Here is a 16641-nt window from a genome sequence, read left to right on the forward strand (position 1 = left end):
TGATGACAGTTTGAAAATGGGCCCCCGGGGTTAGATAAGGACCAGAGGGAGTTCTATGGAGATGAAATGACGTAGATAACATACTGTATGTATACAGTTGTGTTTATAAGCGTGTCCCAGCAACCGCTCAAAAACAGCTCATACAGTTGTTGGTGATTGAACTGAAGCTGATGACTGCTCAGCCTATAATGCACAGATGCAGAAGCTCAGGGGTTTACAATAGAATTAAGTGACAACTGGTTATTAAAGGGCCTTTTGTGCAGCTCAGGGGCAAAGAGAGAAAATTACAGTGGTAGGCTTTGACAAATGGGATACAGAGGCCTTGTCTCGTGTGTTTTGTGAGACCACTTGTGGCAATGACTGCGAGTGTCCCTCTCACTTTTTAATATCATGGAACATTGTTCTCTGCCTATCCAGCTTACACAGTCCAGATGACAGAAGATAACAGTTGATAACAATGTTGATACATTCATTTAAATCGCCTTGACTTATTACAGTGAGGGCTGAGGAGATTTATGAGCAGCGGTGAGTGGTAGCCCAAGTGCTTTGCAAGCTTTTTGTCCCCTGGGTTTTACCCTTCAGGCTACAGGCGGGGTACACCCTGGACAGGACGCCAGTCTATCACAGGGCACATAGAGACAAACAGAGACAGACAACAATTCACACCTAAGGGCAATTTTTAGAGTCATCAATGAACCTAACACGTGCACGTCTTTGGATCGTGGGAGGAAACCGGAGAACCTGGAGAAAACCTACACAGACACGGGGAGAACATGCAAACTCCACATGTTTTTTTTAAATAACCAAGACACTTCAGTGAAAACCTTTATTTTGTGAAAAAAAAAACAGTGATCTAAATTAGAGAACAGTAACCACTGTGTCAGCAGAGAAGATTTCCACAGTGTTTTCCTAGGGCTATAGGATTAAAAAATGAACAGGAAGTGTAGAGGCCCTTGCTTTGAATGACTCCAGCACATCTGCGCCCACAGGACATCACTAGTTTCTCACACTGCTCTGGTTTGATCTCGGTCCGTTCTTCTTCAGTCTCTTCCACAGCTCGGTAACTGTAGTGGGTTTCTTAGACATTACTTTGCTTCCAAGGATTTTCCAGAGCTTCTTTATGCGGTTTAGATCTGGACACAGTTGATATTACATCCAATTCTGAACAAAAGAAATAACAGTATTTCAGAATAAATCAAGTATCATTAATTTGTTCTCTAATGTGGATCTCCAGTGAAGTGGTATTTATCTTCTCATTTCAGAAAATAAAGTGAATATGTGTATTTCCCAAAGCGTTGAGTTTTTCCCTCATGCCATATGTTCTGCTGATCACGCCCCCATCTTTGATTATGACATAACCTTGATGATGTTGTAACTTTATAAATCATTTTCTTTTTTTATGGAATCAAACAAAGGAAGAAGCTTTCTGCTTTGTTTTGGCAATTTTGTTTCAGTGCTCTACTAAGACATGAATAGTTCCTAGTTGCTAAGAAACATCTTTGTCCTTTCAGCATTTAGTTTTAGTTGACAGTTGATTCTGGCTTTTTGTCAACGTTTATCTGAACATGTACAATAATCAGCTGCCATATTAAGACAGAATTAAATCTTGTGCAAATCCGTGTTATCTACATCTGTTAATGTCAAAAAGGATAATTTGGTTGTTTCTTTGTAGGGACAAAAATGCGTTACCTGAAGGAAGTGTCCATTTGGAAGTGATAGTTGTTTATCTATAGAAAATAAGGTTAAACAAAGAAACTATAGTAAAAGTCAAGAAGGACAGGTTACTTTTGGATAAAATATTTAGATTGATTGGCTGCAATTAAGGATTATTTTAAGGCAAAGGCTATTTACGCCCTGGTACAAATATCAATGTATGCTTTTGGTACCCGCATGCCGGTAGCCAACAATGCTATTTTCTTTATTAATTGATCTTCTTCAACTGCTTATCCCGGGGTCGGGGTCGTGGGGGGCTGGAGCCGATCCCAGCTGACATCGAGCGTGAGGCGGGGTACACCCTGGACAGGACACCAGTCTATCACAGGGCACATAGAGACGGACAGAGACAGACAACCATTCAAACCTAAGGGCAATTTTTAGAGTCATCATTGAACCGAACACGTCTTTGGATTGTGGGAGGAAACTGGAGAACCCGGAGAAAACCCACGCAGACACAGGGAGAACATGCAAACTCCACACAGAAAGGCCCAGGCCGGGATGCGAACCTGAAACCTTCTCGCTGTGAGGCGACAGTGCTAACCTAAATCTAACCATGAAGCTTCATTGCCTACACCTAATCATGTAGTGTGTCCAACCAATCTGCAAAAATGACAAGTCAGCAAAGTTTTAAATTACATACCAGGCGGGATTTGAACCATGGTGTCCCAAATAAAAGTTCAATGTGAAACCCACTCAGCCACAGCTAACTACTACAGTGTGATGCTTTGTCTCTCTTTGACGCAGTGGATGAGTTGATGAGGGGTCAGACATCAATGGCCAGATCATGTGGCAAATGATATTTTCACCTGGGGGTAAATAGATACTTTTGCTAATAATTGTATTTGCTAAAAAAAATAACTCAAAGATGAAAAGATAATCAAACTACCGATCAATGTCATTTCTGCTGGTACTAAATAACTGCAGCTGAATACTAAAAATAGCCGAGAGTCTCAGTCAGGCGGCTGAAGGCACAAAAAGGTAAAAAGGCTAGAAAGAAAAAGGTGCAGGCACTCAGGAAAGTTTGAAAAAGTTAATAAACCCTTTATTTTAGTGGGTACAATTTAAAAAACACCAACGTGTGTTGAGGTGTATGAAGACAAGAGACACATCCAAGCAATTATAGTGAAACAAAAAGGCTTTTTCCACATTTCAATTTTGGAGAAAATTGAAATACAATTTGCAATTTAAGCATGAACTACTGTTGACCCTCTGCAGAGCTCCAGTCCACATAATATTTGTAGAAACCTCCTAAGGGTTAAAACTGATTGACTTTCTAAATGTCTTTTTTTTACATCATATTTACATCTAGACGATTCAGTGCTTTATTTTGGAGACCATGTTCCCCAGCACAGTGGGAGCTCCGAGACATCCACTGGAGACCTGCAGCATCCATTTTCATTAGTCTGCCCTCACCCCATGCTGCCACTTTGCCCTTTACAACATCACAGCAGCTATTTATGAGCCGCTCCAGTGGGAGGCCTCAACCGTCCCGCTCCTGTTTATAGATGCCCTGAGAGACCGTCTATCCCTTTATCCTCCTCTCCAGGCTTTTTACCTCCACCCCTATTGACTGCAGAGGTGTCAGTCTATCCTTTCATCGCTGCCAATCTACCTGTGTGCCTAAATCCACAACACACACATGTTTCTTTTGAGTTTTAGCAACTGATCAATCATACAAAGTTGTTTATCAAGAAAACTTGCCTAACATGCGCTAGTTCTGACACTCAAATGTGAAGATTTGCTGCTTTTTTCTATTTTATATTATTGTAAGTCATACAAAACAAGTAATTTTCACTATTCTGTGATATTTGACAAATGACCCAGTCAAAAAATAAACACATCCAAACAGTATTGATAATGAAAAAAGTTGTGACACAGTGCCAATTGGCCCAAGGTTGTGACTGTCGTGATCTATCAGTTTGCTGCTCGTAGCTGTCATCTTGTTTTGTAATTACTCACCCATCATGACGGCTACAGCTACTTTGCTTTGTATGTTCTTTGTGGACGCAGAAACTCTCTCTGCATATTCCTCTCCAACAGAAATTAAACATTGTGTTTTGAGAAGAATTAATTACTGCATATTGCAAGTGCGCATGGCTTCATCTACCTCCTCCTCTTGTTGCTGCAGGACTGAGATTCCTGGAGACAAAGGGAAGTTGCAAAGACAGTGATGTTATATAATTCTTCTTTTAGCAAGCTTACAAGGCTTTTATGTTTCTATTAAAAAAAAGAGGGATGGGGAGATGTGTGGTGGAGGGGGGGGGTCACTCCTTTCATTTTGCACTGTGAAGTTGCATCCAGAAACATATCCACTAAGAATAAGCATGAAAACTGTAAAGGAGACATTTATAAAAATCTGTGCAGGTTACAGTTGAAGATCGAGGTTCTTCTTTTATTCCCATCACAGATGAAAGCCTTTCTGGTCCTTTTGGGTCAAAATTCACGGATCCATGGAGGTTTAACTAAAATAACCTCAATAAACATCACCTAGTTCCAACTCATTAGTAAGGATGTGCTGATTCTCTTGGTCTTATGTTTGTAAAGTTAGTATAGTAACTTGGAAATAATTGGGGGGTTTTCTGTTGGTTGGACAATAGAAGCAATTTGAACTTGTCACATTGGACTTGGACTTGGATTGTGATGGGAAACTTTAGAAAAATTGCTTGAGAAAAGTACTCTTTGGATAAGTCAATAATGAAAAAAATGGCTACAGCCCTCAGTTGAACTGCTGCCAGCTGCCTGCTTACCGTAATACATGCACAAACGGTCCATGTACTTATGGAGAAAAGTATAGAAATCATGTGCTTTAGCTCATTGTAAACTCTGAGACAAAGTGAAGAGTCTGTTGGGTTTTTTTCCCACATCGAGGGTCTAAGGATAGATGGTGTCGTATGCTGTACAGATTGTTAAGCTCCTTGAGATTTGTGATATTGGGTTACATAAATGAAATTGCTGGAGTGGAGAGGAAACGATCCCAGAATGCTCCGGTTCAAAGAGACAGATGGAGACGACTGATAGTCAGCAGATCTACATGCTTAAAAAGGCAGAGCAGAACAAAACAAAGCAAAGGCAAACAGAAGACTGAACCTATGCTCAGAATCAGCTGTTTCAAAGTACCTTTAACTGGTATTAATAAGATCAACTACAGCAACCATTGCCAAAAGTTCAAACAGCTGGAGTAAGATCGTTTTTCATGTTATGCTCATTTTCAGGTTCCTACTTGTATTTTGGATGTTTACATACTTTAATGTTTTAAAAAAACACATGATTTTGGTCATACTGCCCATGGCTGCTGCACCTGTATTCCCCCTCTGTTTGAGACGCTCCGTTGTAGCTACTGTCTCTTTAAGACCCCCATGCAAAAAAACCCAGTCCGCTCTAATTGGTCGGCGCTTCCGAAGCCTCCACATCTGTGCTCCCATGAACATGGGAGACATTAGCCTCTTACTGTAGGAGCATATATGTTAGCATGCAGCTACATGTAGCAGTGTATGATGTAAACACTGCAGATGACCACAAAGAAGTCTGATTCAGATTGATGTCACCTTAGCAGAGAGTAGAAAAACAGATGGAAACTGAGTATATCTGAAATTTGAGGTTTTGAGGGATTAGTGTTTCATATGTTTAACTCATTATTTGAAGCTTTGGTCATGTTTAATATTAACATCTGGCATTGTAACATTATATATAAGTATATGACAGAAAATAAGGAAAAGTCTAATAGGTTTCCTTTAAAGGTGCAATTTGTAAGATATGATACTTTAAAACATAAAAAAACAACATTATTAGCAGAGGTTGAAGAAGCAACAATGATGTTATGTCAAAGACGTTTATGTGGGGTGGCCGGTGGCACAGTGTTTAGAGCAATCGCCCCATGTAAAGAGGCTGAGGGCACTCGAGGCAGCGGCCGCCGGCTTTAAAGCTAAAACTAAAATGATCTACACCTGAACTGGGACTTGTTTAAGAGACAGTTGCAATGGACGGGTCCCTGGAGAATCTAACTCCCGTCTGTCTCTGCTGAGCGAGTCATCTCCACCAGGATGGAGCTAGACTCTCCGGGGACCCAATCCATTGCAGCGTTCTCTTAAACGCAGAATTAATTGAAAGGTTTTTTGCCTGCCTATCTTCAACAGTTGAAAAGCATGAAATTCTTGCACGGTGTGAAATGCTTTCCCTTATTTTTTTGCGGAGCATGTGAGCAGGACATATTACTCCTTAAACAATGTTTTATCTCTTATCCTAAAAAAAGGCTTTGTTCACCAAACCAAAGCCTACAAAATCTGGTGCAAAAAAAGTTTTACTCTAAGCTAAAAAGTATATAATGACGATATTATGTAAGAGTTTGTAGCTTTTATATATAGCTGCATAAGAGAGGTTGCAGCAGAACAGCAAGTCACATCTCAGTATTTGAGTGCTTGGATCTAATCTCGACCCTAAAAGGGTATTAGCTGTGTGGCACAGCGATCAGGTCAACATCTGCCTGCGGATACCTTTTTAGGACACTGTGCGTATATGTGTGCGTGCGTGCGTGCATGCGTGCGTGCATGTTAGAGAGGAACCCTACCACATGCTTCCCGGCCTTTAAGCAAAAGAGATAGCATCACTGACAGAACTGCCGGCATTTAAACTGTTTCTGAAAATAGACGCTATTTGATGTTGATAATACGTTTCTGGAGACAATATAATGATGATAAATTTCATACAGTAATTCTTTCTCGGTACAGAACAACTGGCATCCGATGGCTGCTCCACACAACAGCCCATCCTGAGAAAAAAACAAGAGCACATTGTCACTATGGAAACAGAAACTTGGATTTGCAGGACTAAAAGGGTCCTGTTGCCGGAGTGGCTTGTGCCTCAAAAAACAACGCCAATGGAGCTATTTTTGGCTCTGCGTGTGCACCAGATCAATGCAGATGGTGGAGTGTTCACGCTATGCATTTCATCTAACAAATCAGGAAACAAACAACAAAGTTTGCGTTGGTGGTGAGCAGTCGTCAGGTTCAATACGAGGTCTGTTTAACACTCTTTCGTCTGTATAAAAGGACTGGCCTCACCTTAAGAGGTCAGAGCCATAGAAACTGAGTTATTTCCCTTTGATGCAGCTTTGCATTAGATAACAGCATCCTTCACTGATCTTTAAATAGCCAGAGCACACATCAGCCTGTTTACGTCACGTACTGTACTAATTGGTTACTAAGGAATGTTTCTGCGTAATGAACTTTGTAAAAGCTCATTGTTGTGTCACAAATCAAATCTCTATTACTCAGGCTCAGTCAGTGCTGTTGCTGTTACCGGACCTTTTCCTTTCAATTATAAGAGCTTTGCTTATTTTATTGCTATCATGTCTTGGAAACAGACCTGTCGCAGTCATTACATCAACTCCCGATCGCGGCCGTTTGAGGTGAACGAGATAACTTTGCTGAACTTGATTGTTAATTGGAAAGCAGCAGTTCAAATTCCTTCCAGTTTATCCTTTCCAGGTTGCACATGCTTACTGTGCCTACACATGAGCATTGTTTCAGAGGTTTTAGAGCCTATGTCACTCATCAACATTCTCCAATGTGGCTCAGTGCGGAAAAAAAGGCTCAATTGCATATTATCTTTTACAGATTTAGAATTTAAATCAGCACTTATCAATATTATTATATTAATAATTGATCAAATGACTATCTGTGTATTGCTTTTAGTGATTAACCCACTGATAATTGCCATCTGACTGCAGTTTTATAGAGCATTTTAGCGTCTTTCAGGTCATTGTTTCGTTTTTCTTGTCCGAAATCACTGTTTTGATAAAGAATCCCTGCTCTCAATGTTTCCATCAGTAAAAGGTTTTTGTGTTTTGTTAACAAAAAAAGGCCTACAAACTCACTGTACGCCATCTTCTGGACACCAAACAGCAGACAGATACAGTTAGTAGCTGGGGAACACAGTAGAGCAGTTGTGTCAAACTCTGGCCCGTGGGCCAAATCTGGCCCGCGGTGAAATTATATTTGGCCCGCAAGATCATATCAAGGTTCTATAAGTATAAAACACATCCACGTCTACTTTTCTGTTCACACACATGAGCATCCATGCTACCAGTCTCTGCAGACACACTTAATCCACCCCTCCCCAAAAACGGCCCAAAGAAAGATGGAGAACAGAAGCTTTCAGCAGCGGTGGGAGGCAGATGATCTGTTTATGAAGGTAAAGAGCTGTTTGCCTCGTCTGCAGAGTCACCGTGGCTCTAACCAAAGAATCAAACAGAAGAAACACCACGAAAAGAGCAAGGACCTGCACTGGAAAGGTTCAACGTTACACATCTGGAGAGAAGAGAACATGCAACAAATACAGAGTTTGGGACCAAACTTTGTCCCAGTTTTTACATTTGGCCCACTGTGAATTGGAGTTTGACACCGCTGCAGTAGAGCATTCAGCAGCTAAACAGACAGATTTACCATCAGGAGTTGGTGGAGACAAAACATGCAGGCTATGTTGCTGCTTTAGTTAGTGTTAATGTCGTGTTTACCTCCCTTTGAGTCTAAATCAATACATAAATACAATGATGCAGCTTCAAACATCAGTGTATATTTAACACAAACAATAATTATTTATATAACAGGAAGTCATCTGCTCAAGTGTTATGTTTGTTGCAGCCATAGCAACAAAGAGTAACCGTGGCTTTTTTCACACATGTGGATGATATCAGGGAATGTTGTGTCTTCGGCTGTCAAATTGTTCTTCCTCACTGGCTCCTCTTCACATCTGACCTGAGAAAAATATTGTTTTTCCATAAGTGACAGCAATGTAATTTGAGGTACCTTGTGTCACAAAAACAGAAACTTTTCAGTCTACATGTGGTAGGTAATAAAGTTGAGAAAGTGCAGTATCTTCCTGTTGGACCCATAATCCCAATTGTATTAAAATGGCATCAAAAATTGAGCAGCTTCAGGCTATTTTCAAGGCTACGTTCTTGAAGCTTTCAATCCAGGTGGTGGACTCACTTCAAAACTCAAAAACTGCTGTAATAAATCCAATCTCTTCAGACCTTACTGAGAATGAAGTCTTTATTCTGGTGTGAATTGCAGTTTTGACATTTCGACCTGAGCGCGTTGAATTTTAAAATGAGACTGAACCCGAGTTGATTCTTCGGTTCCCCAGTTTGCGTCTCTCGGGGTCAGATTGTGACACACATCACATATGAATGAAGGTATATATAAAAGGTGAAATGTTTCCTATGTCTTTCTCTCTCCCGGTAGATCTGCACTCCTGACCTGGTGGTGTTCCTTGCCTGCACCAACCACCGTTTGAAGGAGAGGCTGCAGAAACGAGCTGAGCAACAAGGACGACCTGATGACAACCCCAAGGCCATCGACCGCCGCCTGACCAACTTCAAACAAAACACTATTCCTTTGGTGAAATACTTCCAGGAGAGGGGCCTTATTGTTACGGTAGGAATAGTGTGCACTATATGTCTTTGTGGTTACATTTAAGACAAAGACAGAGAGAAGTGATAATATACATGTATATTTATTTTCCCAAAGCAGCCCATCATTTCTAGCCTAGCCTGGGGCCGGTTTAAGACAGTGCGTAACAGACTAGCATCACAGTTACTGATGTAACTAATGTTCTCAGGTCAGCACAATTCACCAGGCTCATGAAACTCTGATCAAACTAGGCAGTGCTGATTACATAAGAATCAAAGTTCTATTCATGTTTTGCTTATTTCTCACCTAAACTGTGTTCATAAGCACATTTTAGTGTACTGTTTAGTTAAGTTTGTCATCCAGTTGCTGTTGTTTTCCTGCTTCAAAACAGTCAAGCACTGCATCAACTGTATGTCGCTCAGCGCTTTGTCGTTTGGTTGCTGTGACCGGTTGTAGGTCAAGTTTGGTTGATCTGATTGGTTGTAGGTCTATCCAGACTGCGTCCAGAAGCATTCTGGTCTGCATCGTTGATTACACCTCTTTGATACCTTAAAGGAACTGAGAGGTTTCAGAGCATTTGTGATGAGTCTGTTTAAGCCAGGCTGCATCTATCTCTATGAGTAACATTATTATTGAATGATTCAGATCCAATGGAAACCTTCAGTGCCCAACACAGGAAATAATGACAGAGAGGAAGCATGTTGACGGGCATTCAGCAAGTCCAGCTTTGGTGCCAGGGACCAAAGTTAATTTCCTGGTGCATATGAACCGTCATGCCGTGACCATGACAGAAAGTAGAGTGGGATGATTTGGTGTTTACATGAGTGGATGGATGCCACTGTCATGGTTAACACCGACAAACTCAAACACAACGTTAGCAACAATAATTCAATCATAATAACAATAGTATGTCAATAATAGTAGCTCGCTCACAAATTATTTGTAATTAAAGTGTAATTTAAACTGTGAAAGAGTAAAGTTCTTTGGTTGTGTGTTAACAATACAGTGCACGGTCAATAAAGCACTACACACTAAATTGACATTGAATTACTTTGAATAATGTACTTTGTTCATTCATGTTTATTTGCTTTTTCGAGCGCTTTTATTTTATTCAGTGCAAAGTCTGATCTACACTCACCGGCCACTTTATTAGGTGCACCTGTCCAACTGCTCTTAACGCAAATTTCTAATCAGCCAATCACATGGTAGCAAAGCATGCATTTAGGCATGTAGACATGGTAAAGACCATGTGCTGCAGTTCAAACTGAGCATCAGAATGGGGAAGAAAGGGGATTTAAGTGACTTTGAACGTGGCGTGGTGTATTTCAGAAACTGCTGATCTACTGGGATTTCCACACACAGCCATCTCTAGGGTTTACAGAGAATGGTCCCAAGAAGAGGAAATATCCAGTGAGCGGCAGTTCTGTGGGCGCAAATGCCATGTTGATGCCAGAGGTCAGAGGAGAATGGCCTTTCGAGCTGATAGAAAGGCAACAGTAACTCAAATATCCACTGGTTCCAACAGAGGAATGACACACACTGACACTTTATTAACAACAGGTGCCTATAATAAAGTGGCCGGTGAGCTGTATATAGGAACTTTCTGAAAAATACAGTCAAAGACAACTATTAATCAACAGGTAAAAACTAAAACTAATACAACAAAAAATATCTTAAAATGATAAATTGTGAAACAAGTGAAGAGACTAGTGTACAGGAGTTTTAACCACATCCCTTTCCTAACTGTAACCATACTAAAATGATGCTGTAACTGCTGTTCACAGATAATCATAGAAATAAATCATTTAAAAATACTGGCAATGTGGCTTCCTGGTAGCCTAGTAGTTATATGCAACATGCGGGATATATTTCTTTAAGCTAACTGTCCGGTAAAGGTAAAAACCCCCCCAAATGATTCTGTAAAAACATGAGCAGTCAATGATCAAAAATGTTATTTAACATATTCTGTAGTTGTAGTATTGTCTGGCCTGAGGGCTGTTTGTTTGGGTGTATAGTTACAGATGTAATCACAGTAATCATGTTAACATAACCAAATATATTCAGCATCATTCCTAACACAAAGACAGCAGATAGAGTGTAGGAGCTTTCCAAACGCTTTCGGTTTAGCTCCCGTTTGTCTGAAACACAGACTGTTTCTGCTGGGATAGTGTTAATTGGAGACCACTGGGATCGTCATTAGAGTGTGTGGTTTGGTGCAGAGGGGTATTGAGTTACCCTCCGTGTGTGTGAGATGGGTGGTAATGAAGCGATTGGCTCCTGCAGCCAACAGGAAGGGGCTGCCCACTCTCCAGTCTTGTTGATCTGTCTGAGTCTCAGCAGAGGGACTACTGAATAACTCCTCTACTGTGAAAAAGAGATTTTTTTGCTTTTAGATTGTTGTCTCGGGGCATCACAAATGCTCGGAATAATCTCCAGTGGATTTCACGTTAACATTAGAAAGACTGAAAATAATGGGCCAGTGCTCTCTTTAGCTTCTGCGCTTAAAGTCTCTGGTACTCCAGATACAGGGATGAGAATTCAATATTTTTGCAGAAACGTCCTTTTTATATTCTGCTCCTTGCACTCTGGTGTGCTTCCCTCTATCCCTTTGCTCTCTTGTTTTTCCAGCTCATGAATCTTACTTCATATCTTACTGTACTGTATATTTTCAATGTTTTACTGCCGTACATTCATTCTTGATTCTTCGTGTTTTGATTAGACAGTTTCTGATTTAAATCATAACTTTAGGCTTTAGTTCTTCTGCAACTAACGAGTATCCTTATCAGTTATTATGACTATTATGTTCTCTATTAATCAAACAATCGTTTGTTCTGTTAAATGTCAGAAATAACCATTTCCCAGAGCCCAGGATGTTGTCTCCAAGTGTCTAGTGTCTTGCTTTGTGCGATCGATAGTCTTAAATTTAAAGACACGTATCATAGGAGACCAAGAAAAACAGGAACTATTCCTAGTTTCGAAGCTGAAACCAACTGGATAGTAATAACTCCTCCAACCATAAAAAGAAATAGTAGAAAAGCTCCATCAACAGTTGTTTATATATATATACGCACATATACGGCTTCCACGCACACAAACATCGACTCAGGCCTGCATCGCTTCACTGACACATTCGATACCCATTTTATTTTCCTTTAGTAAATATAAGTGCCGGCTTTAGTTATAATATCTATTTTGGGACTTTTGAAACTCAGCACAATGGGGCACATTGACAAAAGACGATTGAGTATTGAACTGGCTGCCTCTATTCTGCACTTGGTTTATTGTTGTTTTTGTTTCTATGATGCAGCTAGGCGTGTTAAGTAATCACAAAAGTAAATAGTTAAAATGTACCTGTGGTTATTCATTTTTCACCTGGTATCTCATATATGTTCTTGTTTCAATTCAATTCAATTTTATTTATAGTGCCAAATCATAACAAAAGTTATCTCAGGACACTTTACAGACTAAGTGTTGGGGTGTGAGTTAAAGATTGCTTTAGGGGAGATTCAAAACTTAATGGGTACCTATAGGTAGAAAACATGATGTCATTAACGCTTAATTTATGGCGCTGTAAGGGAAAAAAATGCTGCCATCGGCCACTATCGGAGCCAAGTTCCACCAATTCCGATACTTTGAAACCCGTCCGAAATCGGTCAAAACAATTAATCGTCGACCTCTATTTGGGATGTTCTTGTTCTTAAGCGAAATCACAAGAGCAATGCAGATAAAAGGAATATAAGAGCAGTTCAATGGTCTTTTTACAAACACACTAAACACGATGCGCTCAGGTTCTCAAAGTTAAAAAAGTAGAACGAATTACTGGGAGAATCGCTGATCCTGCTTTTGATTTTGGTGATCAAAATGGAAAACTCATCTCAATCAATTTTGAATAGAAAATACCATGAACTTGAAATCAACCGAGCTAAATGGAATTCAGCCGTCATCAATTTAATTATTTATACCAGTGACTTTCCTCTGTGACGAAAATCATGTCTGCCGTGAAAAAGGGCTGTAGTTTCTAATAAAGGCAATAACCTCTGAGGCTTTATTGCTTTCGCTCCGCAAATGACTTTTGTGTGAAAGAAGTTCTTTCATTTTAAATGTCAGATCCGATAAGGGAAGGCACACGTTAATATAAGAACAGTCACATTGACTTATTGCTCCATGTAGTCACCTCTCAATTAGAGAGACTGAATTGTCAATACACATGTCTACAAGTCTATTAACTATTAAAGTTTTACTGAATTAACTTGTGCTATTTCTTTCAATGTGAGAACCTTTCGTTGCCGCTGACGTACAACTGCTCAGCAATTTGTGTAAAAAGTGACGATGATGAACGAAGGAAGGTCTTGTCAAACACACACACACACACACACACACACACACACACACACACACACACACACACACACACACACACACACACACACACACACACACACACACACACACACACACACACACACACACACACACACACACACACACAACAATGCCTAATTGGAAATTACAGCGAAGGAAAGATAATGCTTTGTTGAATTGAAGCTGTCATGTCATTCTAGGAAAAAGGACTCATCTAATGAAGTGAGTTTGGCTCCAGCTTCCTTCCCACAGATACCACGCAGATACAAACAAACACAAGAAGCCTCGCTCGATCTTTGGAGTCTTATCTCTCAGGGGATTGTTAAAGGATATTCATTATTCCTGGACTATAAATAGGATGCCAGCATTGTTGCTAATCAGCATGAACAACTATCATCCTGTTGAAAAACAAAATATGAAGATATCTATTGCTTTGAAAATGAGACGGAACAACCTGAGATTTGTTTCTTCTTCATCCATTTGGGTCTTTTATACATCATATTCATATCTTTTTGCATTTTGTCTGTTTGGTCTGTCCTCTTCATAGAGTGAAGACATCGAGCTTTACATAACATCAATAAAACTGGCCGTGTATTGTTGTGATGTCCTGGTGGAAGTTATATGAGAATCATTTTTACAAGTTTTTCTTTTAGTTCAAACAAACTGATAAAACGAAAAACATTGAATGCACCATATATCTTCCTGAAAAGAGTTGCAACGTTTAAGATGTCTCAAAGCTTCTTCTGCTTCCTTTAATCTTCTCCTTTCAGATCTTTGAGATGGAGGACGAGGATTTTTACACCGCTACACCTTATCAATGGACTACAAAAATACTTGTATCTTCAGTACGTGAAATGTATTATTTCACTGCTGATCTCTGTCGGGTTCCACCCACCGATTATAATAGTGACTATTAACTGCTGAAGACACAATTGCCCATTGCTGTCAATTTTAAGATTTCACGACTAAAGTCTGGTTAGTTTGACCAGTGTGAGTGCAACCGTACCCATAGCCGACCACGGCCCGTTTGGGCTTTTGTAAAGCATGTTTGTACATGTACGAGCACGAGCGTGCGTACGAGCACGAGGCCTACGGCGGTTCTGACGTCATTTTATGTGCGCCCGTTCGGACAAAGAAAAAAGAATGGCGGCGAAAGGTTCACGGGGAGAGGGGGGGGGGACAAGTACTCTAAAGCACAGGGCATGATACGGGTGGAAAGTGTGAGTGCGCCCTTAGTCTCTCAAATCTGTTGATTGTGTTCTTCTGAAACTGTGTTCCTTATTCTCAGGTCTCTCTTGAAAAAGATCTTTTATTGAGACTGCCTGCTTAAATAAAAGAAACTCAGGAGGATCTTCAACAAATACTTCATCCCTGTGTATTTCAAACCCAGTAACACACTCAGACAGAGACTAGTACATCCCAAGGACAGAACACCACACACACACAAAAGCAATCTGGTTTATGCTGTCCAATGCAACGAGGAATGTAAAGATCTCTACACTGGAGAAACAAAACAACCACTGCATAAACGCATGGCCCAACACAGGAGAGCTAACTCCTCAGGCCTGGACAATGTCCACATCCTGGACAGAGAGGACAGATGGTTTGAAAGAGGACTAAAAGATATGCAAAAGTAGACATAGGAGGAGGTCTGAGACACCACTTATCTCCAATTTACAATGCTGCCCTTTCATCCCTTCAGGAGATTCACCAATCTAACCTCAAAGAACAACTGTTCATAGATGGCCCCCTGTGACTCCAACGACTGTCGTTAAGACTCAATAGAGCACTAACGAAGTCCAATCCAACTTCCCACCAACGACTGTCACTCTAACAGTCGTTGGTCATTGGCACTTGAAGCACAAAGGGTTCGAGTGACATCATCGGCCTTGTGAGAGGTTAAAAACCTGGATCTCCACACCAGATAGTTGGACCAGTCCCAGCCTGGTCCTAGTCCTGGTCCTGGACCTGGACCAGTCCCAGCCTGGTCAGATGCGTACATGAACTGATGAAGCCTCTTGGATGAGAGGTGAAACGTCTTCCTCGACAAATAACCAAGTCCAGTGGCTTTTGACTGAAATTGCTCTGAGGAAATCCAAAGTGTTCTTACTTTGACAGAAAACAGTATTCATGCAGGAACCCAAAGCTGTCAAATGTCAGTATAGTAGATCATGTAGCGCAACTTTCGTCATTCAATATTTTCCAGGTTTACAAACCAAAAAGGGACAACCTGAAAACTGTAGTGCGGACAATTCAGATTTAGCCCAGCGTGGATGCAGCATTAGTTCTGATTATCAGTCTAATAAAAGGAAGCAGGTGCACCTTGATTTTGTAATATAAACTCTCTGGTCTGCTGCACTGCCAGTTCCCATTCCTCATCCTCTCTGCCTTAAAGTGATGACATGAGTCTGTCAGCTTTCTTTAAATGTTAAAGCTCCTAATCTCTCCCTGACAGCTTCTTGTAAATATAAATAGATTCTTCAGAAACTGTGCAGTAGGAACTCATTTTGGTTATAAAGACGCTGCAGTGTGAAAGCGTCCGTTTTTTGTGCTCATGATGCCGGAAACATCAACAGGCCTCCCTCTCTGGGGGAATCCTCAGCATCCCCTTCTCCTCTGCAGGTGGACTCGCAGAGCTTCAGGCCCAGGGGACTCTCCCACACAGCAGACAGCAGTCTCCTTTTTTAGGTTGTTACCATGGAAACCCCAGGAGGAAGCTTGTTGTTGGTTGTGGACTATCCTTATCTTTGTGCCATTTAACCTCCACTCCTGCAGCTGACATTAATTCATCTTGCTGTTTAGTTCACATGTCGAGTAAATAACCCTGCTGAGAATCACACACCTGAAGGCAAAGGGGAAACGGAGCAATTATGTCCAGCCTGTTTATTTTTATCTGGGTTTTCTTGTTTGCACAAGGTCGCCTTACACCTGTCAGCTTCTTGTCATCGCCCCTGATGAGAGCAGAGGGGTGACCAAAGTGCAGTTTGGAGAAGATGAGAAGTCTGCTTCTATCCGCTTCTAACTCGCTCCCAAACGGTCAATCTGGGAGTAATGTACGTTCAAAGAAACCAACCGGCCTCTAAATAATCTGAAAAGGATTGATTGACACAGGAGGGAGGCTAATTAATCTGGTGATATGAAAGCTTCCGGTGTG

The 16641-nt window shown here is 40.8% G+C and overlaps 1 protein-coding gene across 1 annotated transcript in view; it reads left to right on the plus strand.

Annotated features, from left to right (window-relative positions):
• ak5 (adenylate kinase 5) overlaps positions 1 to 16641 on the plus strand; it is a 75900-nt gene that overhangs the window by 20991 nt on the left and 38268 nt on the right. Inside the window, exon 6 of the mRNA XM_083927787.1 lies at positions 8958 to 9149. Coding sequence (XP_083783913.1) covers positions 8958 to 9149 — 192 coding nt within the window. The remainder of the gene's footprint in view (positions 1 to 8957; positions 9150 to 16641) is intronic.

This window comes from Echiichthys vipera, assembly GCF_963691815.1.
Source record: "Echiichthys vipera genome assembly, chromosome: 15".
Classification (NCBI taxonomy): domain Eukaryota; kingdom Metazoa; phylum Chordata; class Actinopteri; order Perciformes; family Trachinidae; genus Echiichthys; species Echiichthys vipera.